The 22165-nt window shown below is 49.5% G+C and overlaps 3 protein-coding genes across 3 annotated transcripts in view; 1 reads left to right on the top strand and 2 right to left on the bottom strand.

Annotated features, from left to right (window-relative positions):
* Positions 1-5531: 5531 nt before the first annotated feature.
* On the bottom strand, positions 5532-7676 carry sost (sclerostin). The gene is made up of 2 exons (XM_007885525.2): positions 7337-7676; positions 5532-5973 (listed from the first exon to the last, which is right to left on the bottom strand). The coding sequence occupies exons 1-2, from the start codon at positions 7551-7553 to the stop codon at positions 5549-5551; spliced, it is 642 nt and encodes a 213-aa protein (XP_007883716.2). The 5' UTR covers positions 7554-7676; the 3' UTR covers positions 5532-5548.
* A 5583-nt stretch (positions 7677-13259) lies between these two features.
* dusp3a (dual specificity phosphatase 3a) lies at positions 13260-19193 on the bottom strand. The gene is made up of 3 exons (XM_042343343.1): positions 18995-19193; positions 15170-15396; positions 13260-13568 (listed from the first exon to the last, which is right to left on the bottom strand). The coding sequence occupies exons 1-3, from the start codon at positions 19114-19116 to the stop codon at positions 13363-13365; spliced, it is 555 nt and encodes a 184-aa protein (XP_042199277.1). The 5' UTR covers positions 19117-19193; the 3' UTR covers positions 13260-13362.
* Positions 13472-22165, top strand: part of LOC103191008 (ras-related protein Rab-18) — a 17728-nt gene continuing 9034 nt past the window's right edge. The window contains exon 1 of the mRNA XM_042343342.1: positions 13472-13506. Coding sequence (XP_042199276.1) covers positions 13487-13506 — 20 coding nt within the window. The 5' untranslated portion in view covers positions 13472-13486. The remainder of the gene's footprint in view (positions 13507-22165) is intronic.

The raw sequence follows: 22165 nt of genomic DNA, 5'->3' as shown, positions 1-22165 counted from the left end.
TCCTGGGTTGTAACGTGTGTCGTTTGGGCTGAAGAATTAATAATAATAATAATCCTTGAATTTGATTCAGCGCCTCATCGCGACTTCGAGACGTCTCGAAGCGCTTCACGGAATATACTGTAAAGTGTAGTGATTGTATATTGTGTGGGCGAAACTCGGCAGCCAATTGCGCACAGCAGCGTCCCCACAAACAGCCGTAGATTGAAGTGACCAAATTATTATTATTATTATTTGAAGCGATTATTAACCCCGGAAAAGCGACCTGCCAATCGACTAATAACCGGGTTCCTACTTACTGCCGGGTAAATAGAGGCGTGCGGAGTAAGGAAACTTATCCAACGTTTCTGCCAGGGAATCGAACTCGGGTCCTCTGGCTTGCGAGGCGAGTGCTCTAACCACTGAGCCACAGGACTCCACAGTGGCGGAGAAGGACGAGGAGGGAGAGGAGGGTTTCGAGGAGGACATGTTTGAGTCGTTTCCCTCAAAATGCAAAATACTGCGGATGCTGGAAACCTGCGATTGAAAAAAAAAAGCGTCTGGGAACGCTCAGCAGGTCAGGCAGCATCTATGGAGAGAGGAAAGGGAGTTAACATTTCAGGTCGGGGACTTTTGCCTTCCTCCACCTCCCGCCCAGTTTCTGGAGGGCGTAAGCGAAAGCAACGGGTGGTTTCAGTGCTTCTCAGGTCGTCCTGAATGTGAGAAACAAAGGAGCCTCTCAGAAGCAGAGGGTGTAACCGGCTTAACGCACTTGAAGCCTGTGGCGGTGCGTTCTGGTATTCCCATCTGGTATTCCGATAATAATAGCAGATCGGTCGCTCTATCCGGGGCTGTTTTGTGGGACGCCGCCGTATGCAATGATCTGCCGCGTTTCGCCCGCCAAACGTGCAGTCACTCCACTTTACGGTCTATCCTGTGAAGCGCTTTGAGACGCCTCGACGACGTGATAAGGCGCCGTATCAAATGCGAGGATTATTATAACTCTTCTTACTGTTATTCCCTTCTAGTTTTTCTTCTGGGGCGGATCTGCTCAAGAAGCCCGGAGTAAGCCCTGGAGTAGAGCTGGAGTAACAACAACAACAACAACAATCTTTGCGTTTGACACAGCGCCTGATCACGTCCTCGAGACGCCTCAAAGCGCTTCACAGAATGCGCCGTAAAGTGGAGTTACCGCGTATTGTGTGGGCGCAGCCTCGCAACTCGGTTGCACACAAACAGCCATGGAGTGAGCGACTAATTTTATTTGGGAGGGGGAGGTGGGGGAATTATCAGCCAGGACACCGAGAGAGAGAGAGAGAGAGAGAGAGAGAGAAATGCCCTTTTGTCGAATAGCGCCGTAGGATCTTTATCGACCACCTGAACAGGCAGACGTGGAGTGAGGTTTAATGTCTCATCCTGGAGTAAGGGAGGAGTGGGTCTGGATTAAGATTCCTGTTGGGGCTGAGTTCACCTTTTGTCATTTCTATATATTGTTTTCTTTGCGCTGACCGTTCTTTGACGGTTTCCAAACATGTGGACTGCTTCATTTACTTCATCTGCGCTCCTTTTCCTGTTTATTCCGAGTTGGACTTTCCTTTGTGACCGGTGTAAACACCGCTAATCAGACCGCTCACATCTACAGACATCCATCCAGTCATTCAATCATTCATACATTCATTCATTCATTCATTCATTCCTTCATTTATTCCCAGTTCCTTGTCCAACCTCCACCTCCCCTCCAAAGATTTTCATCACAAACAAACAAACAGTCTCTTTTTTGTCTTTGTTTTCCTTAGATCAGGGACGAAATGTGTGGGTTCCTGTCTGCCTCGCATTGATTAGAAAATTGTTTGTTTGCCCAAGAAATTGCCCTTGGCTGCCCTTTTTTCCTTACGCCCCTCTTCCCACCACCCCTCACCCACACCCCCTTCCCACCCCCCGCACCCATCGCCCCCCCCCCCACCACCACCACCCACGCCAGCCCCTCGCTATCGCAAACCAAGCTGACATAACACTCCAATGCTCGGTGGCACCAGAACGCAACCTACAATCTCGGTTTCTCGGCTTCAAAGAGAAATGTTGTTTGGCGTCTTCAGTGGAAACTGGAAAAAGACGCCTGAAATGTACAGGAAACGGAGCCCACAATAGCGAGTAGCCGGGCGATGCGCCGGGTGAGGGGGAATGAGGGGAAAGGTCCTGTAACGTGGTGGTTAGGGCACTTTCCCTTACTCTCCGCACGCCTCTGTTTAATAATAATAATAATCCTCGCATTTGATATAGCGCTTTTCACGTCGGGAGGACGTCCCAAAGCGCTTCACAGAACACACTGTAAAGTGAATTGACTGTATATTTGTGGGCGAACGTGACAGCCAATTGCGCACAGCACTGTCCCACAAACAGTCGTAGATTGAAAATGACCAATTTATTATCGTTTTTGGTTTTGGAGGGATTATTATTAGGCTCTGTGTGGAGTAAGGAAACTTGCCCAAGGTTTGGCCCTCTGCCTGGAATTGAACTCAGATCTCTCGCTTGCAAAGCGAGTGCTCTAACCACTGAGCTACAGGACTCCACACTTGCTTGGTAGTTGATCCTCGGATGGCTTTCCGGGGCGTAATAATCCCCCCCTCCCCGCGCCCCAAAAAAGAAAACCCCCAACAAAACGGACGAATAAAATACGTGGTCAACCGATCCACGACTGTTTGTGAGGACGTCGCTGTACACAATTGGCTGCCACGTTTCGCCCCCAAAATGCACAGTCGTTTCGCTGCGTTGAGGGTGACGGGAACTTACTTCATCTATTTATTCAGGCAACGCGAAAGCTTGTCTCCTTTATGTGTCTTCAATGACAACAATTACCCTGAAGCGCTTTGAGACGAACTTCCGAAGTGATAGGGAAGCTGATATCGAATGCAAGGATTATTATTGGTTTTATTATTATTATTATTATTATTATTATCATTATCAGTGACTGTTATGTTTCATAAATGGCTTTGCCTTACAACGCGGTAATCCTTTACAAAACAGTGACAGAGTAATTGATCCTAGTTTTGCGCACAGGGTCATTCCCATAATCGGCCATAAAGCGAATGATCAATTTAATCTGTGGGGGTGGGGGAAAAGGAGAGAGTAACTCCCTTCTTTTTTTTGAAATAATGCTGCGGTGATCCTTAACAACCACCTGAACAGGGCACGGGTGGGATCGCGGTTTAATGTGTCAGGGGTGAGCTCAAAGTCCCGACGTGGTGGGCGAGGGGGGGCTTCAGACTCGGAGCTGAGAGTGCTGCACACTCCGCCAGGTTGACGTGAAGCGGAGGAGGTGAACTCGAGCGCTGTAAATCGCGGTGCGTTTGTGTGTGTGTGTGTGTGTGTGTGTGTGAACTCGCTCTATCACTCAAGGTCGCCTTCAATGATTAGCTTCCTCTCAGTGTCTGACTGTACGCCTGGCAGCGAGAGCGAAGCCTGAGGGTTTGACGGATGCACCGACGGTTATATCCGTGCTGTCACGTCGTCTCTCCAGGCTCGTGTCTGAGCCGCAGCGACTGGGGAGAAACTTCAGGGAGGATCAGCGCAACTGGGACTGCGGGAGAAACACGGAGCCCCGAAAGAAGCAGCGAGGAGGTCGTTTCGGGAAGAGCCCAACATCCGGCGGTTCCCACAGACGATTTGAGCCGGAGAAAAAAAAATCGGATTCGAACAGCCTCGCCTTGCCTCGCCTCGCCTCACCTCGCTCACTGCGAAACACTTTGAGACGCGGCGAAGAAGTGATGAAGCACTGTATCAATTGCAAGGCTTATTATTATTGATTATTAATCAAGGCCAGGATTATTATTGCTGTTTTTACTGTAATATTTTCCGCTCTTTGTGGGTGAAGGGGCCTCTCCCATTTGCTTTGTGCAATTGGCGACGAGGACATCGGGAGCGACGTGCGCAGGAACAAACCACGAGGAAACGGCGTTGATCGGTCGATTTCGGCTGTTTTATTTTTTCAGACCCTTTCACGGTCTGCGTTACAAGAATACTTTACGAGGCAAGAAAGTTTCCTCACTGCCGTTTGACAGGTGACGCGTTTGCAAGTAGATAAATAACTTAAATGAGAGAGAAAAAAATAAATATGCGATCCATTTGGTTTTAAAAAACACACACACAAAAGAAACACACACACACACACACACACACACACACACGATTATTGTGTCCAAATACTTTTGGCCACTTATCCCCAAATCCTTACAATAATAGTTTTTTTTTTTGCCAATGCATCTTTACGTTGCTGAAACTTTTACACACACACACACACACACATAGAGACACACACACATTACTTTTAACTCACAAAGAAAACCTTCACACAAAGCAACTTGCGAGAACATCTTCACACGGCAGCCGAAATGATTAGTATTATTTTATTGTTATTGTTATTTAACTGATCCGCAGTTTCAGCCGTGGTCTCCGCAAGCGTTCCGAGACCCTGCCCCAAGTGAAGAGAGCTGCAAGTTGTTGTTGCTGTGTCCGCGATTCCCGATCGAAGCGGGCATGTCGATTTCGAGATTAACAGGCGGCAAGTTAACACTCTTCCGCCCCGCCCCACCCCCAACCCCGCCCGAAACCCCCAACCCCAACCCACACCACCCCAAAGAAAAAGCAGAATCTTATCAAGGGAGGAGGAAAAAAAGTGGATGAGATCCAGCACCGAACTCACTGGGCTGTACATTAACCAACCGCGCACATTTCTATAATTAACATATCTCCCCTCCCTTTCCCTCACCCCCCCCACTCCCCAACCCCCCCCCTCCCACCTCCAGCGTCCTGGCCGACAATCCTCCCGGGTCGGGAGAAGATTCCTCTGGGAGAGGGTGATACCTCAAGGCCTGAGATGATTCAGGAAAGCGGTCCTCGTAGGGAACCGAGTAGACACAAAGATGTCTCAACGGTGTCGACGGATAACTTGACCCCCCCCCCCCCCTCCACCACCCCCTCCTTTAACTTGTCGCCCCCACTGAACCCATCGCGCTCTCAATATCCCGGCCACTTTTTATTTATACGTTAAAAAAAAATTCAGCCACTCGATCACTCACTCACTCACTCACTCACTCACTCACTCACTCACTCACTCACTCACTCACTCACTCACTCACTCACTCACTCACTCACTCACTCACTCACTCACTCACTCACTCACTCACTCACTCACTCACTCACTCACTCACTCACTCACTCACTCACTCACTCACTCACTCACTCACTCACTCACTCACGACTGCTTTGTGTGGGAACGTCGCCCGGGCGCGATCGCCCGTTGCCTTTCGCCCAGGAAACACGCAGTCACTACACCCTCCCGCGAAGCGCTTTGGGACGTCTCGATTAATATTAATATTGCTATTATTATTTTGATACCTAACCCGTTGCTCCTGATAGCTCGCCACTGAGCCCCGTTCCCCTCGGGGCGGGACGAGATATCGGGAGTTTTCCGCGCGGGGGGGGTTTTCCCCGGCCACAAAAAGGGGGGGGGAACGAGGAGGGGTGGGGTGGTGGTGGGTGGGGGGGTGGGTGGGTGGGTTTCAGTTCGTCACCGCTAATACCCCCCGGCGAGCTCGTGACGGTTATCCCTGCTCCCGCTCTCCTGCCGCGAGATCTTCTTCTTGTTCCTCCCGGCCTTTGCCGGCTTCTCGCCGAAGCTCTTGGCGTCCGACAGGTTGTGTTGGCGCGAGTAGCGCTTGCACTTGCAGCCGGTCACCACGCGCACCTTGTAGGTCCTGGTCTCGCCGTTCTGGCAGCGCAGGCGGGCTCGCTGGGTGCGGGAATGCGCGGGGATGCACCGGTAATCCGAAGGCCTGTGCCGGCTCCACCAACGACTCCGGCCGATGGAGTTGGGCAGCAGGTGAGCCGGCAGGCACTGGCCCGAGCAGATCAGCTCCCGCACCGGCTTGAGGCTCCGGCACGAGCCGTCCGAGATGTAACGGGTCGATCGAAGCTCCCGGCAGCTGAACTCTGTTCGCCCTGCACGCACACGGTGTGGGGAGGAGAGAGAGAGAGAGAGAGAGAGACGGTAATCAGCTGTTATAATAATAACGACAACAACGACACCAACAGCAAGTGCTTGTGTGTCCTCACCCTCACGCTGAGTAGCGTCCCGCAGTCACTCCGCTTTGCAGTACGTCCTGCGAAGCGCTTTGAGACGTCTCAAGGACGTGATAAGGCGCTACATCCGACACAATTATTATTGATATTATTAATAGCAGTTATAGCGCCTCATCACGTCGTTGAGACGTCTGGCAGCGCTTCGCGGGACGTATTACTTAAACGGATTGACCGTGTGTTTTGTGGGCGAAACCTGGAATCCCCCCCAAAAAAAAAACATAACCGTGCGCTCGCTTCGTAGCTGTTTGCGGAGACGAGCCGCGTGCAAACTGGCTGCCGCGTTCGCCCACAAAACGCACGCCCACCCACTCGCTCGGCGGCGAGTGCCTCCTTGAGGTTAAAAATACACCCTGTCCTGCATTTGATGCAACGCCTCTGACAGTATGTGACTCGCGCTAATTATCGAATGCCGTAAATTTCTCTCTAGGCTTTCCTTCCCCTCCGGTCGTTGGCGAGCTATTTTCTTCGACCGAAAGTGCCGAGAGGTTTCCAAGAAAATATTTTAATCTCTTCACGGCCCGAGGGCAAATCGTGGTCCACGTCGGAGGGGATAAAAAAAAATCCCTATTGTCAGCCGCTGAATACAAGCCTCGAAGGGAGGTCCGCACACAACCACTCAGGTCTGTAAAGCATCGCTTCCTCCTGACGTTGCCGTCACGCCAACACGTTCGGCCGCGAACTACGCAGTCACTGCACTTGACGGTATATTCTGTGAAGCGCTTTGGGACGTCTCGAAGGCGTGATAAGACGCTGCATCCAACGCAAGGATTATTATTATCGCTTAGACGCTGCGGCAAATCCAAGGATCGTCGCAATAACGGTCCTTGTGTTCGATAGCGTCTCGTCGTGTCGCTGAGACGTCTCAAAGCACTTTACTGCAAACCGCAAATTTGTCAATACAAGAAATATACCGCGCGTTACATTTTGGGCATTTTTAATCACATGGCCTCCCAAATAAACCCATGAAATCCAGAACATATTTACTGAAATACATATTTAAAAAAAAATGATATATATATCTATATATTAAATGCAGTGGCACTGTATCTTGAGTGTATTTATTGCAATATGAAGAATATAATACATTTGATAAAACAATCAATCAAATGCACACATCCACATGGCAAAAAAAGAACTTGACCCCCCTTTAAAGTTTCCCCCAGTGCAAATTAAAGGGGGAAGGGGGAATTTTTTTGCAATAAATTCTCCTTAATTCTCTGACCTTGGGAGTCTGTGTGTTGGAAGTGTCTTCTGTTGCTCTGTTTGGCTCGGTTGAGGCTGTGGTTTCCAGGCTCAGGGATCAGCACCTCTGTGAACTGGGGCAGGAGCTCAGTGGCATCGTTCTTCAAAGACCCCCAACCCTCTGATAGACCCCAACTCCCTCCCACCATCACCAGCCAGAGGCAAACAGCCACTGAACCTTGGTCCAGCTTCCCCATCACCCCTGTCCTGTCCTGTCCTGTCCTGGGAGCAAATTGGTCCAAACCAAACCCTCTATCTCTTCTCCCTGCAAATTGGTCCAAACTCTCTCTCTCTCTCTCTCTCTCTATCTCTTCTCCCTCCCAAACTTTCACTCTCCCTTTCTCTCCCAAATTCTCACCCTCCCTCCCTCCCTCCCTCCCTCTCTCTCTCTCTCTCCTCCCCAAACTTTCCCCCCTCTCCCAAACTCTCTCTTTCTATCTCTCCCAAACGTTCACTCTCTATCTCTCCCCCTCTCTCTCCCCCCAACTCTCCCTCTGTCTGTCTGTCTCTCTCTCTCTCTCTCTTAAACTTTCTCTCTCTTAAACTTTCTCTCTCTTAAACTTACTCTCTCTCCCAAACTCTCTCTCTCTCCCAAACCCTCTCCTATCTCTATCACTCTCTCCCAAACTCTCCCCCAAACTCTCTTGTCTCTCCTCCACACTCTGCTCTTGTCTCTCTGACCCCCCACAACAGATTGCTCTGCTCTGCACACCTTTGCCCCTCTTTATATGTTCATATCAGCCCCCACCCTCCAACTCCCACAGCCACCCCACCTCCCAGTGTGTCAGACACTTGCGACCAATAGCAAGTCCTTCCTCACAAGAAAAAAAAACTTTTTAAAAAAAAACTTCACATTAACTTTGAAAGCCTTTCATTCCCTCTCTCTCTCTCTCCCTTCTCCCTCCCTCTCTCTCTCTCTCTCTCTCTCTCCCCACGCTCTCTTCCTCCCCCTCTCTTCCCGTCTCAAGAGCCTTTAATCCAGATCGTCACGTTAAGGGTTCTTGCGAAACAGCGCAATTTGTTGAGATCAAATGTTTTGTGGCATTTTCGAACGGCTAATATTACGTGAAAAATAGCTAATTCGAGCTATTTCGGTGTTTGAGGGGTTACATTAAATGCAAATTGCATTGCATTTTGCCCTGAGTTCAGTGCTAATAATTTTGGCTATTTTATTTGGGGATCATAGCTAATAACAATGTTTTGACAAACAATTATAAAGAAAGGCTAGATTTATTGTGCGTATTTATTTGTGCGCTCGTGTGTGTGTGTGTGTGTGTTTGTGTGTAATGTCCTGTACCTTTGTTGAGAGATGAAATAAATGAATTATAAACAGGCAAAAAAAAAGTGAAATCTCCATAAAGGGAGATTTGTGACCATTTCAGTCGACTCTGGCGTCTTGCGTATCTGAGATCATCGTTTTATTTTAATCTCGAAAGGAATCCGAGGTATTATCGCAATCTTCTCCTGATTGAGCGCTTGTTAGAGTAATTTCTGTGAACTTGCCGGGGAAACTCGGTTAACTTTGTTGTGAGGGCGAGTGGCATCGCTAGTCTGCGGGTTTATGCAGATAGATTCGTAACCGTTGAGGTACCTTTACTGACTACGCAGTAACATTTAATAGCAATGGCTCCCACTGCAAATGCCTCTGATTTAACTGCCCGAAAAGCAGCTCCCCTCCGTCCCCAGATCTGTGCAAAGATCCCCTTTCCCCCCTCCCCACGAGAATTGGTCGCGCACACACGACCCCCCCCCCCCCCCACCCCACCAAAAAAAGTCGCTCAATCCCCGGCTGTCTGTGGGACACTGCTGTGCGCAATCGACTTCTGCCTTTCGCCCACAAAATCCACTTTGCGCTGCATCCCGTGAAGCGCTTTGAGACGTCTCAACGGAGTGATAAGGCGCCGTATCGAGTGCGAGGATTGTTATCATTATTACGATTGTCAATACTGTCGCGGGCGAAATACACAGAGAGGCACAGATGTGGGGAAGTCTCGATTCCGAACAGACCGGGTCCCATGCCAGACCGCAATCATCGTCAGTCCTCAAGCGGTTAACATTAGGTGGAACTCGGAATGCAAACCATCCCCTTAATCATCGAGTTTCCTTTCCCGGGGTCACGAAAGAATTTTTTTGTTCCCCTAATAGTTTGTCTGGTCCGATCATATTTTTCTTTCCGCATCTGCAAATCCTTACTTAATAAGGTTAGATAAATAATAGGGGATCAGAATCAGAGATAATCTCAGTCACTGTACATTGTTTCAGGAGATAAGGGAAGATGACTCAAACGCTCAGACTGTCTCAGACCCAAGGTTGAGTACAGACTGTCTTTAATCAACAATATATACAGTAATACATCACATATACCTCTGCATTCTTTGCTATACTGTACAATAATCCTCGCGTTTGATCTCGTTCCTTATGAAACAAGTTTCGCCCACGAAATGCATTCAGTTCGCTTTACAGTGCTTCCTGTGAAGCGCTTTGAGACGTCGAGAAGACGTGAAAAGCGTTATACAAATGCAAGCGTAATTATTATTTGTCATTATTTGTCTTGTTATGAAACCTCAGGAGCTTTCGCTTCAGGGGCCGTGGGATGTTTGCGGACTGGCCGCCTTGTCCGTCTGCCAACGCAGTCACCGCCCCCCCCCCCCCACCCCCCCCGCGCAGCGCGATCCCGCGAAGCGAAGCGCTCCGAGACGTCTCGAGGGCCAGGCAAGGGTCGTTGCGACGGTGAAACGTCTCGAAGCGGTTCGTGGGGGTATTGGCGAGTAGCGCAGTGGCCGCGTTGTAATCAAGTGGCACGTCGGGGACATCGCTCCCCGAATATCGTTGGAATAATAACCCGCTCCTCACTTCCTCCCTCCTCGCCACCGACACCGCGGTTCGGACCAGAACCCGCGGAGAAGTGGAGGGCAGAGATGCAGAGATAATCTGGTCTAACCAAACGAGGCAGGCTCTAGCGTCACCCAGTGGATGATCGCACACTCTACATTTCTGACACCTTTTGGGTTTCTCGACCACAATAACCCTTGCGTTTGAACGACAAGGCGCTTTATCACAGCGGCACGAGGCCTCGGAGCGCTGAACGCGTCAGCGGCCGTGTGCTTTGCAGGCGAGCGCGCCGGCCAATCTGCGCACAGCGTCGTCCCGCAAACAGTCGTGGATCGAACGACCCAATGGTTGATTATGATTTTTATTTTTTTGAAGGGATTTTTACTCGCGGAAAAGGGACCCGCCAAATGGACTCACAACCTGGTTCCTGCTTACTGCTGGGTAAAGAGAGGCGTGTGCGTGTGTGTGTGTGTGTGCGTGTGTGTTTGTGCGCGTGCGGAGTAAGGAAACTTGCCGAATGCTTCGCCCGGCCCGCCCGGGAATCGCGCCCAGGTCCCTCTCGCTTGCCAGGCGAGTGCTCCAACCACTGACTCCACAATTACCGAACGGCGCCCAATAATTCCCTGACAATCCACATCTCCGTCTCAACACAGGTAATGCCAAAAAAAAAGTGCAGACACACGTGTAGCCAGAATTTTTGCCTTTTTATTTATTTATTTATTTATTTATTTCATTTTTTTTTTAAACACTGCGCGGGAACAGAATAAAAATACAAATCTCCACTCTAGTACATAAGCCACAAAACTTCTGGTTTTCCGTCCAAAAAAAGAAACCCAACGTAAAAAATATCGAACTCGGAAATAAATACTTACACAGACTCGGAAATATATATATATATATATATATATATAGATGTGTGTGCGCGTGTTATATATCTATACACAGGAATTGTTCAAGTTGTAAGGTCTCGGGACATTTAAAAACCCCGGCGGTAACTTTAAATCTCACGTTTAATATGGCAGCACAAAGCTTCTCTGCGCTCACACGCACAGAGATACGATCGGGAAAAATCAACCTGGAAACACGAAGGGGCAAAGTCTCGGACCTCAATCGAAACCCGATCAGAATGTTCCAACCACCGGCAAAGCCAATACGATCCGATTGACATCTGTAACGTAACGGTGCCTCTCACATCTGGGTGCGCGTGGGCGGGGGTGGGTTCGGGGGGGTGGGTGGGCTTTGGGTGGGTGGGGGGGTGCGGAGGTTGGGTGGGGGTTGGGGTTTGGGTGGGGGGGGGTGCGGAGGTTGGGTGGGGGTTCAGAGCGCTCTGCGACGCTATCTTGCGTGCGGGGAGCTATATAAGTTGCTGTCGATGTTAACCCTGTTGTCTTGGCACCCTGAGCCGGGGGTGGAGGTCAACGAAGGAATCTGGTCGATTATGGAAAGAATTGTCCATTAATTAAGGTGTGACCTCTCGTCCCCCCCCTCCAAACATCCCACCCCAACACCCCACCCCACCCCACCCCACCGCACCCCACCCCACCCCACCGCTCCCCACCAATTTTGCCTTATTTTTGGTCCTCTCCCGTGAGGAAATCGATCGAGTGTTCGGCCTCAGGAGGGAGAGACGTGCGAACAGGTGAACGGTGTGTGTGGGGGGGGGGGGGGGGGAGCTGGTGGAGTCGGGAAGGGATTCCGGTTGAGATGGTCCATCGTTAGCTCTTTCCGATCTCTTAGACGTTTACGTGCTGTGTGTGTGTGTGTGTGCACCACACTGAGCCCACACACACACACGCACACATATACACACACACACATACACACACACATATACACACACACACATACACACACACACATATACACACACATATACACACACACACATATACACACACACACACACATATACACACACACACATATACACACACACACACACACACATATACACACACACACACACACATATACACACACACAGCCCACAATGACTCATAATTATATATATTATATATAGAGAGAGAGAGAGAGCCCCTTCACATGGGACAAATCGTGAAGCTCAAAGACCCGGTAGGGGTTAGGGCGACTGCTGGATTGTGGTCAAAGTGGATCCGGATGATCGACGAGAAGAGATATTAAAGGGTTTTGTGGGGAGAGAGAGAGAGAGAGCGCAGAGGCGGAGGCGTTAAACCGAACTCGTGTCCGCGTCTGTCCGCGGACGTTAACTCTTAAGCGGTGGTAATGATTTTCTGTTCGCTGAACTCCCCCAAAAATATTTTCCTCCCGACGTCCCCAACCCACATGCCCGCCGATAAAATCAGTCGCTCACTTTGTCCCCTACCCACACACCCCCCCCCCACCACTCCTCACCCCCCCCCCGCCCCCCCCCCCGCCCCCCGATTTCCTTCCACCACGTGCGAGAGTATAAAAAGCCCCGAAACGGTGACTTAACGACGACGCGTTACATTTTTGTTACAGCGCCTTTCGCGTCAGGAGGACGTCCCGAGGCGCTGGACAGTCAGGGACCCGAGCTGGTGGTTGGGATCAGGAGGGGTGGAGGGCGGGAGGGGATGGAGGGGGGGGGGGGAGGGAGGGGATGGAGGGGGGGGGGAGGGAGGAGGGGATGGAGGGGGGGGGAGGGAGGGGATGGAGGGGGGGGGGGGAGGGCGGGAGGGGATGGAGGGGGGGGGGAGGGAGGGAGGGGATGGAGGGGGGGGGGGATGGAGGGAGGGGATGGAGGGGGGGGGGGGGGGGAGGGGATGGAGGGGGGGGGAGGGAGGGGATGGAGGGGGGGGGGAAGGAGGGGATGGAGGGGGGGGGAGGGAGGGGATGGAGGGGGGGGGGGGGATGGAGGTGGGGGGGAGGTGACCCGAGGCGCGGTGGAAGAAGAGGAGAAAAGTGAAGGCTATTAAATCGCCAACGGTGTCTCCAGTCTCGAACTGGGTCGGGTAGATAACGGCTGAAAAATTGCCCCTTCAAGTAAAGTCAATCCTACTAAGAAAAGCACTGAGGAAATAACACACACACACAGACACGGACACAGACGCACACCCACATACGCACACATACACACATACACACACGCACACACACACACACACTACCTTGGATAATCTGTCAATCCCTACCAGCCAGGCACCGGCTGTAATTTGAGTATAAACTAAAGTTATTTTAAGATTTAAGCTTCCCCTCCTTCACCAGTTTCTGGTTCAGCTGACACAGCTGCTTGAGAAACCCGTCGTTCGGGCCGATTTCTCTTTTCTGGCGGACGGTAAGAAGGGCAGTTTTCACCTCCATGTGGTGTCTGAGCATCAGGTAAGCGATGACGAGAGTGGGAGATCGACTGTATCCTTCCCTGCAATGGACAAACACTCGTCCTGGGGAGAGAGAGAGAGAGAGAGAGAGAGAGAGGGTGGGGGGGGAGAGGCGGAGAGGGGGAGAGAGGGAAGAGAACTCATGGTTAGTTTCATGTGCCTTGCAAATCCAATCCAATCCAATCCAATCCAATCCAATCCAATGGATTGTGGGGTCCTGTAGCTGAGCCGTTCGAGCGCTCCTCGCAAGCGAGAGATCTGGGTTCGATTCCCAAAACATTGGGCAGGTTTCCTCGCTCTAAACGCGCCTCTGTTCACCCAGCGGTAAGAGGGAACCCAGTTGTTAGTTGGTTGGCGGACGGCTGTTCCTGGGGGAATAGCTCCCTCCCAAAAAAATTGGTCGCTCAATCCACGACGGCGTGTGGGGGACGCTGCTGTGCGCCGCTGGCTGTCGGATTTCGCCCACAAAATATACAGTCAACTCGCTTTGCAGCGTATCCCGCGAAGCGCTTTGAGACGTCTCGAAGGCGTGATCAGGCGCTGTATCAAATGCCAGGGTTATTGTGATTATCATTATCATTACAATCGTTAACCTCCCGTCTGAATTATCGCTGTGACGTTCATGTTCTGAGCTGGGAATACACATAGATTTCGAAAGAGACATTTCCAGCACACAAAAGGGTGCCCCCCCCCCCATTGCGGGGTTTCCTAGTGTAGTGGTTGGCGCGATCGCCTCGCAAGCGAGAGGACCCGGGTTCGAAACCCTGGGCAAGTTTCCTTACGCCATACGCCTGCCTAAGTAGGAACCAAGTTAAGTAGGAACTCCAATGGCAGATAGGTCAAGGCAAATAATAATAATAATAATAATCCTTGCATTTCATGTCATGTCTTATCACGTCTTCGAGACGTCTCAAAGCGCTTCGCAGGAATATACTGTAAAGTGTAGTGACTGTGGGCGAAATGGGGGGGGTGGGGGTGGGTGAAGAGAGAGAGAGCGCGAGGCAAAAGGGGGCCACTTCCATTTCTGTGCCTCGACACATCAGCAACGCTAAAGGCTCCGCATTTCTAATGGGACGTTTAATCCATGAACATAAATTACCCTACAGACCTATTACACTCCAATTAGAGGAGAGCTCATTAATCCAGTCACTTGAGGCACAACTGAGCCACGAAATGCATCGCTTAACACTGACAGCGATACATCACGGTCAAGTGCAATCAGGGAATGTGGGCTCAGCCAAGAGTGGGCCCGGAACGGCTCCTCAAAAAATAAGAATGAATGAACAATAAATAATCCTCGCGTTTGATGCAGGACCTTTGCCACGTCCTCGCGACGCCTCGAAGCGTCTCACGGGATGGAGCTGGAACGTGGGTCGACTGTCCATTGACTCTGGGCGAAACGCGGCAGCCCGCTGGGCCCGGCGACTATCTCCGCAAACAGTCCAGTCGTGGATTTGAGTGACAATTTTTTTAAGGGATTATTAATACCCCCCCACCCAACCTACCCTCACCACTCCCGGGAAAGCCAACCGCCAATCGACTAACTTGCCTAAGGTTTCGCCCCACCCGGGAATCGTACCCAGGACCCTCTCGCTGGCGAAGCGGGCGCGCTAACCGCTAAGCTACAGCGACGCCACAAACAGCGCCGCAAGCGACTTGCTCACCATCCTTTTGCGCTAACGCCTTGTCGATGAAGTCTGAGGCTTCTTCGAAGTAGGCGCTGAGATTGAAGGCTTCCGTGTCGTTGGCTTTGATCCCATGGTAGACGATCCTTGTGTCAGAGTAGAACTCCGCATTGGTATTGACGTGCATGAAGGATTTCCCTTCCGCGGCGTTCAACACGTGAGTTATTGACAACCGCTCGAGCCTCATCAGATTTTGTGCCACAAACCTGGGAACAGAAAGAGACAAGAGATCGAGATCACAACCGTTTACATCCCAAGAGATTAATAAGGACGTACGGAATGGAATTTTCGGCTTAAAAAATTCAGGGGGCGCTGAAATAATAACAACAATCGGAACAATAATACTCCTTGCGTTTGGCACAGGGTCTCCTCGCGTCGTTCGGACGTCTCGAAGCACTTCGCTGTAGAGCGCAGTGACTGTGGGTTTTGTCGGCAGACAATGCACACCCAGCGATGTCCCGCAGACAGCCGTGTCAATCTTATCTGACGGATTCTTCAACCCGGCCTTAATCTGGGAGACGGTTTCATTTTGATTGATTTCTTTTTTTTAAAAAAAAATCGGTGGGAACTTAAGAGACGTTGGCGTGTCTGAGAGATCGCCCCTCAAACCGAGAGTTCCGGAGGACACGGAGAGAGGGAATCGGTTTCAGGTATCCGTTCGCTGATCGATTGGGAGTTGCGGTGCAGATCGGAATGGCAGAACCAGGCTCGAGGGGCTGAATGGCCTCCTCCTGTTCCTCGACGCTGCGTGCATCCGATTTGTTTTTATAGATGTTCTGAATCCTGGACAGCACGAGATGGCCTAGTTTTCCTCCAAATCTGGCTGCGTCCCAAACGCACCAGATGCGAAGTCCAGACTGGCTCACTCGGTACTTGCTGACATGACGGGAACTTTCTCTACCCCACCTCCCCCCATCCCCCCATCCCACCCCCCCCCCACCCTCCCACAACAACGTAAAGCCTATTTTTAACTCTCAGACAGACCATAAATCACCAGTGACTGCTGGCCGGAGGAGTGAAATCAGATCCCGTGAACTTCTCCAGTGGCCTAGAGGGTGAGGACATCACTTGGCTACAGCACCGGCCCAACCGAGACTGGTGGGTCGGAGGTTCGAATCCACAGTTGATATCAACGCAATATATATATCGACTACTTGGGGCGCTATATAAGTGCTATATAAGTGCAAGTTGTTGTGGTGGTTGCGGGGGTTAAAACCTGCGTCAGCCTGGCTCAGTGGGTAGCCTCTGAGTCAGAAGATTGTGGGTTCAAGCCCCCAGGTTGAGTCACTTGGGAATCACAGAGTTGTTATTGTTTGCAATCTCGCCCCCCACCCGTCCCCATTCCCCCCCCACTACCACCCTCCCCACTCCCCTCCCCTTCCCGAGGCTCGAATATTCTGCAATTAGTTTCCCGGGACCGGAAGGGAAAAAGAAGGTGATTTGGAGGAATGCGGTCATTTGGAGTTAACGGCTTCCCTTCACTTTGCTTTGAGCATCCCCAACACTTTGAGCTCTCTCCTCACAGAGCCAGCAGACTGCACGCCTCCTTTTATTGTAATAACACATTAATCATTTAGTGTTAAGTCATTGCATCCCTGGCAACCGTGGGGAAGGAGTGGAACTCCTCACACGCACACATGCACACTCACACACGCAACTCACGCACGCACACGGCACACAGATGTGTCAACGGGCACACACACACACACACACACACACTCGCGAGCACGCAAACACGCGCACACACACACACAAATGTTGCAGGTCAATATTTCAATCAAGAACACAAAGCTTTATGTTTTCACCGCGTCAAAACGTTTTTCCGTACCGCGGCCGAGCGATCAATCATATAAGTTACTGAGTGCTCCGCAGCCCCCTCTGACACATTTGCAACAGTTTGCGAGGCAGGCAATATTTCCGGCTGATATGCATTTGCGATACCGTCGGAGGCGTTGTCCTTCAGAAGAGAGATTAAAGCCGAGGTCTAACCAGCTGTGCCCTGTTTAGGTGGCTGTTAAAAAGATGCCCTTGGCACTTCCTGCGTGAGAAAGCAGTTTCCTCTCTCCCAGTGTCTCCTGGTCAACAACCCCCCCCCAGGTCCAATTGGTCATTTCCTCCATGACTGTTGTTTTTTTTTTTCGCGTCGGCCGGGTATCCGACACCGCGTTTTAAGAGCATCCGAACCAAACTGAGAACTCCACGTGTAACATCCCGATCTACACGCGGAGACGATAATAATGCTAAATCCTCGCGTTTGATGCAGCGCCTTAACCGCGTCTCCCGAGACGTCTCGAAGCGCTCCACGGGATACCCAGCGGCAACAACAAAAAGAGAAGCCTTGCCAATTTTTCCGAGGCAAAAGTTGACTGCAAGAAAAATTCAACAAGTCCCACCCTTTCCTCCTCCTTATTTGATTGATAGCAAGAGCTCCCCTTTGGCTCTCACACCCCAACCCAGTTTTTTTTTAAGATACTTTCCCCAAACTGTTGAGGTGACTGACTGAGAGAGAGAGAGAGAGAGAGAAAGAGAGTCCAGTCTGTGTGCAAACCATATCCCAAAGCTGGTTGGAAATTAACTGGGAGGAGAGAGTGGGAGAGCTGTTTTTTTATTGGTAATAAACGCCTTCTTCTCTCTTCTCCCCAATGCAAAGCCAATTCAACCACATATGACCATTGCCTCTCCTCCACCCATCACCCACCCACCACCCACCCACCCATCACCCATCACCCACCCATCACCCACACTGCAGAGTTCACCTGTAAGTCAAAGCAAACCCTTTGCAATGTCAAAGAAAAATCTCATTCTGCCTGTGTTTGTGTGTGTGTCTGTGTATGTGCTCCATCTCACACCAAGGTGCAAGCCAGAGAGAGAGAGAGAGAGAGAGAGAGAATTTTCTTTTTCTTTTTAATAAAGCCTCAAATTAAGGGGGAAAAAAAAAAGGATCATTTCCACAGAGGGCAATAATTAAAAAAAATGTCATGGAGTTCCCCCATCGGAAATACAGATGTTAGAGGCGGGTAATGAGGGGTTAATCACTCCACTCACTTGTCTTTTAATAGAATATTTCAACATATCAGATCTCATTCTCTCTCTCTCTTTCTTTCTCTCTCTCTCTCTCTTAGGCCTCATTGCAATGTGCAATCATTTCACACACACACACACACACACAAATGCTCCAGAGGGAGGGGAAAAAAACAGTGCCTTTAACCCACCCCCCACAAAAAAAATCCCTGAACAATCCATTAATATCATATAAATATCTTTGCAACATAAAACATGGCATTTCCATTCCAAGACTTGCCTGCACATCTCTTTTTAAAAGCTTTATTCTGTCCTCTCTTTTCTCCTCCCAGTTGCTTGTTGTGTTATGAGTGTGAGTGTGTGTGTGTGTGAAATATTAAATAGAAGAATAAATCTGCTATGATTTGGCATTAAAACCAAATAGATTTACATCGTTTGATGTTCTCTCTCTGTGTGTGTGTGTGTGTGTGTAGGTGTAGGTGTGTGTTTGGCTGAGAAATATTTCATGAACGAAACACCCTAAAGCCATTGACATATGTTTTATATATACACATATATATATATATAGAGAGAGAGAGAATATATAGATCAACAACAACAAAAAACACAACAGGCGTCTGTCTGAGTGTATAACAGTCTTCCAGTTGCAGTGAAATCTACAGTCAAATCTCAGAGGGAAAAGGGATAGAGAGAGACACAGACACAGTCCTGGAGTTGTGTGGAGAATGCACAACATATATGTATATATATATGTGTATATAAAAGCTACACAGACACACTTACGCATTGCCCACATAGATCTTGGGATAAACTTCATTGCAGTGCTGTGTCGGGAGACTGTAAAACCCACTGTCGTTGGCCAAAAGCTCATTGAGTTCCTCCACCATCAGACGATGCTCTGACATGTTGGCTGTGGGCTTGTGGCTGGAGAAGAGGGGAATGGCAAATAGAAAAGGAAAGAGAGAGAGAGAGAGGGAGGAGGAGGAGGGCGTGAGTGTGACACACACAGAGAGAAAGAAGGAGGGAGGGAGGGAGGGATGGAGAGAGAGAGAGAGAGGAGAAATTTGGAGACGCTTTGGTTGTTTGGTACTGTTGCTTTTTTGAAAAAACTGTCTGTCTGTGTGTGTGACTGTGTGTCTGTGTGTGTCTGTCTGTGTCTGTGTGTGGTTATCTGTGTGGTGTGTGTATTTATGTGTGTGTCTGTGTGTGTGGTGTGTGTGCATCTGTGTGGTGTGTGTGTGTGGTGTGTGTATCTGTATGATGTGTGTGTGTATATCTGTGTGGTGTGTGTGTGTGTGTGTGGTGTGTGTGTGTATCTGTATGTGGTGGTGTGTGTATATCTGTGTGGTGTGTGTGGTGTGTGTATCTGTGTGTGGTTGTGTGTGTGTATATCTGTGGTGTGTGTGTGTGTGTATCTGTATGATGTGTGTGTATCTGTGTGTGGTGGTGTGTGTATATCTGTGTGATGTGTGTGGTGTGTGTATCTGTATGATGTGTGTGTGTATATCTGTGTGGCGTGTGTGTGTGTGTATCTATGTGTGGTGCTGTGTGTATATCTGTGTGGTGTGTGTGGTGTGTGTGTGATTTTCTGATTGACCCGCGTTTAAGGTGTAACACGTTTACAGGGACAAGAGAGAGTTGGTGCTCACACTGACACTGACTGACAGGGGTGGGGTGTTGGAGAGAGAGAGAGAGACAGAGAGAGTGACAGAGAGAGTGACAGAGAGAAATCAACATGACATTGACAAGAGATTTAAGACCCAAATCAGCTGTGAGTCCACAGAGCAAAACAACGCCCTTTCCTTCCTTCCACCACCCAAGGATAATAATAATAATAATAATAATAATAATAATAATCCTCGCATTTGATATAGCGCTTTTCACGTCGGGAGGACGTCCCGAAGCGCTTCACAGAACACACTGTAAAGTGAATTGACTGTATATTTGTGGGCGAACGCGGCGGCCAATTGCGCACAGCAATGTCCCACAAACAGTCGTAGATTGAAAATGACTAATTTATTATTGTTTTTGTTTTTTTTGGGCTACAAAAAAACAATCGCAATAAATAATAAATATTGGGGCGAAATTGCACCACTTGTTTCAGACGAAGGCTTATCATTTATTCCCCCCCTCCCACGTTCCTTCCCCCCCTTCCCCCTTTAATGTTTGCACCCATTAATAAGGCAGATGGAATCCGTCCCCCCCAACCCACACATACACAGCCCCCCACCCCCCCACACACACAGCCCCCCCACCCCACACACACAGCCCCCCCACCACCCCCACCCCACACACACACACACATATTAAAAAAAAGTCTAAACATCGTAGCAAAAGTTTGTTGAACAGTCGAGAGGATTCGTTTGCGATGCACTTGCGATTAAAATGTCTGCAAATGTCTCTCTCTCTCTCCCTCTCTCCCTTCTAATTGTTTTTTTTAGGAAAAAATCTTCTTTATAATCTATGTATGTGTATGTGTGTATGTGTGTGCATATGTGTGTGTCTCTGTATGTATGTGTAGCTATGTGTATGTGTGTGTGTATGCATCTGTGTGTGTATGTGTATGTGTGTATCTATGTGTGTGTGTGTGTGTGTATGTAACTATGTATGCGTATGTATCGATGTGTGTAGGTGTGTGTATCTATGTGTATATCTATGTATGTGTATCTATGTGTGTGTGTATCTATGTGTGTGTGTGTATCTACGTGTGTGTGTATGTGTGTGTATCTATGTGTGACGTGTGCATATGTGTGTGTATCTATGTGTGTGTGTGTATCTACGTGTACGTGTGTGTATCTATGTGTGTGTGTGTAGCTACGTGTGTGTATGTGTGTGTATCTATGTGTGTCTATGTGTGTGTTTGAAATGAACGCCCCAGGCTCTTGCTTGTCGCTCGCACTGCAAGCTCACGCGTGTCGTCACAGACTCTGGCCTCCCTGCTGTGTGCCAGGGATGTGCTGAGCTGTATATCTATCTACGTACTGTATTTTTTACAGGGAACTTAAAAGCTGCCCCTGGCGGTGACATAATGAAATTCAGGCAAACCGGTGACCTTCACTTAAAAAGTTTTTGTTTAAAAAATTGCTATCGTACAGTTATTAAATGCGAACCACTCAAATATATAGGCAGGTTCTTAAATATATATATATATACACATATCTAGATAGCTATTTATATATATGTTTATATATAAATATGGAGCTCTAAACGTATTTGTGGAGTCCTGTAGCTCAGTGGTTAGAGCACTCGCTTTGCAAGTGAGAGACCTGAGTTCAATCCCAGGCAGAGGGCGAAACCTTGGGCAAGTTTCCTTACTCCACACAGAGCCTAATAATAATCCCTCCAAAACCCAAAACAATAATAAATTGGTCATTTTCAATCCACGACTGTTTGTGGGACATCGCTGTGCGCAATTGGCTGCCGCGTTCGCCCACAAATATACAGTCAATTCACTTTACAGTGTGTTCTGTGAAGCGCTTTGGGACGTCCTCCCGACGTGAAAAGCGCTATATCAAATTCAAGGATTATTATTATTATTATTTATGCATTTTAAAAGATGGTCACTTCATTCAAGGCTGTTTGTGGGACACGGCTGAGCGCAATTGGTTTGCCACATTTCGCCCACCGGATGCAGCACATTTAATCCGCTATGTACAGTATATTCCGTGAAGCGCTTTAGGACCTCTCGACGACGTGATGGGTGTCAAATGTTATCAGTAGAAGCATATCCGATCGAATAAGCCTTCCCCTTTCAAAGGCAGGGAGAGCGGCGGAATGTTTTTAAACGTCCACCTGAACAGGAGCTTAATTTAATGTCTCGTCCGAAGGACGGCATCTCCTCGCTCTCTCTCTCTCTCTCTCTCGGTGGCCAAGCTGTGCAGTGTTGGCTGGTTAGACTCCAGTAGTCACCCCCAACGCAGGCTCTGGGCTCCTCCTCCTCCTCCTCCTCCTCCG

Source organism: Callorhinchus milii, unplaced genomic scaffold, assembly GCF_018977255.1.
Source record: "Callorhinchus milii isolate IMCB2004 unplaced genomic scaffold, IMCB_Cmil_1.0 Scaffold23, whole genome shotgun sequence".
NCBI lineage: Eukaryota > Metazoa > Chordata > Chondrichthyes > Chimaeriformes > Callorhinchidae > Callorhinchus > Callorhinchus milii.
The sequence above is the reverse complement of the archived record's forward strand: the minus strand, read 5'-3'. Positions and strand labels throughout refer to the sequence as shown.

Bases quoted from the DNA above. Each gene is read 5' to 3' on its own strand.
- sost (XM_007885525.2), bottom strand. From the start codon at position 7,553: ATGGGGAAGCTGGACCAAGGTTCAGTGGCTGTTTGCCTCTGGCTGGTG. The intron at 5,974-7,336 runs GTCAGAGAATTA...GTGTGCGTGCAG, and splicing joins CCAACACACAGACTCCCAAG to GGCGAACAGAGTTCAGCTGC.
- dusp3a (XM_042343343.1), bottom strand. From the start codon at position 19,116: ATGTCAGAGCATCGTCTGATGGTGGAGGAACTCAATGAGCTTTTGGCC. The intron at 15,397-18,994 runs GTAAGTGTGTCT...TTCTGTTCCCAG, and splicing joins AAGATCTATGTGGGCAATGC to GTTTGTGGCACAAAATCTGA. The intron at 13,569-15,169 runs GTGAGCAAGTCG...CTCTCTCCCCAG, and splicing joins GGCGTTAGCGCAAAAGGATG to GACGAGTGTTTGTCCATTGC.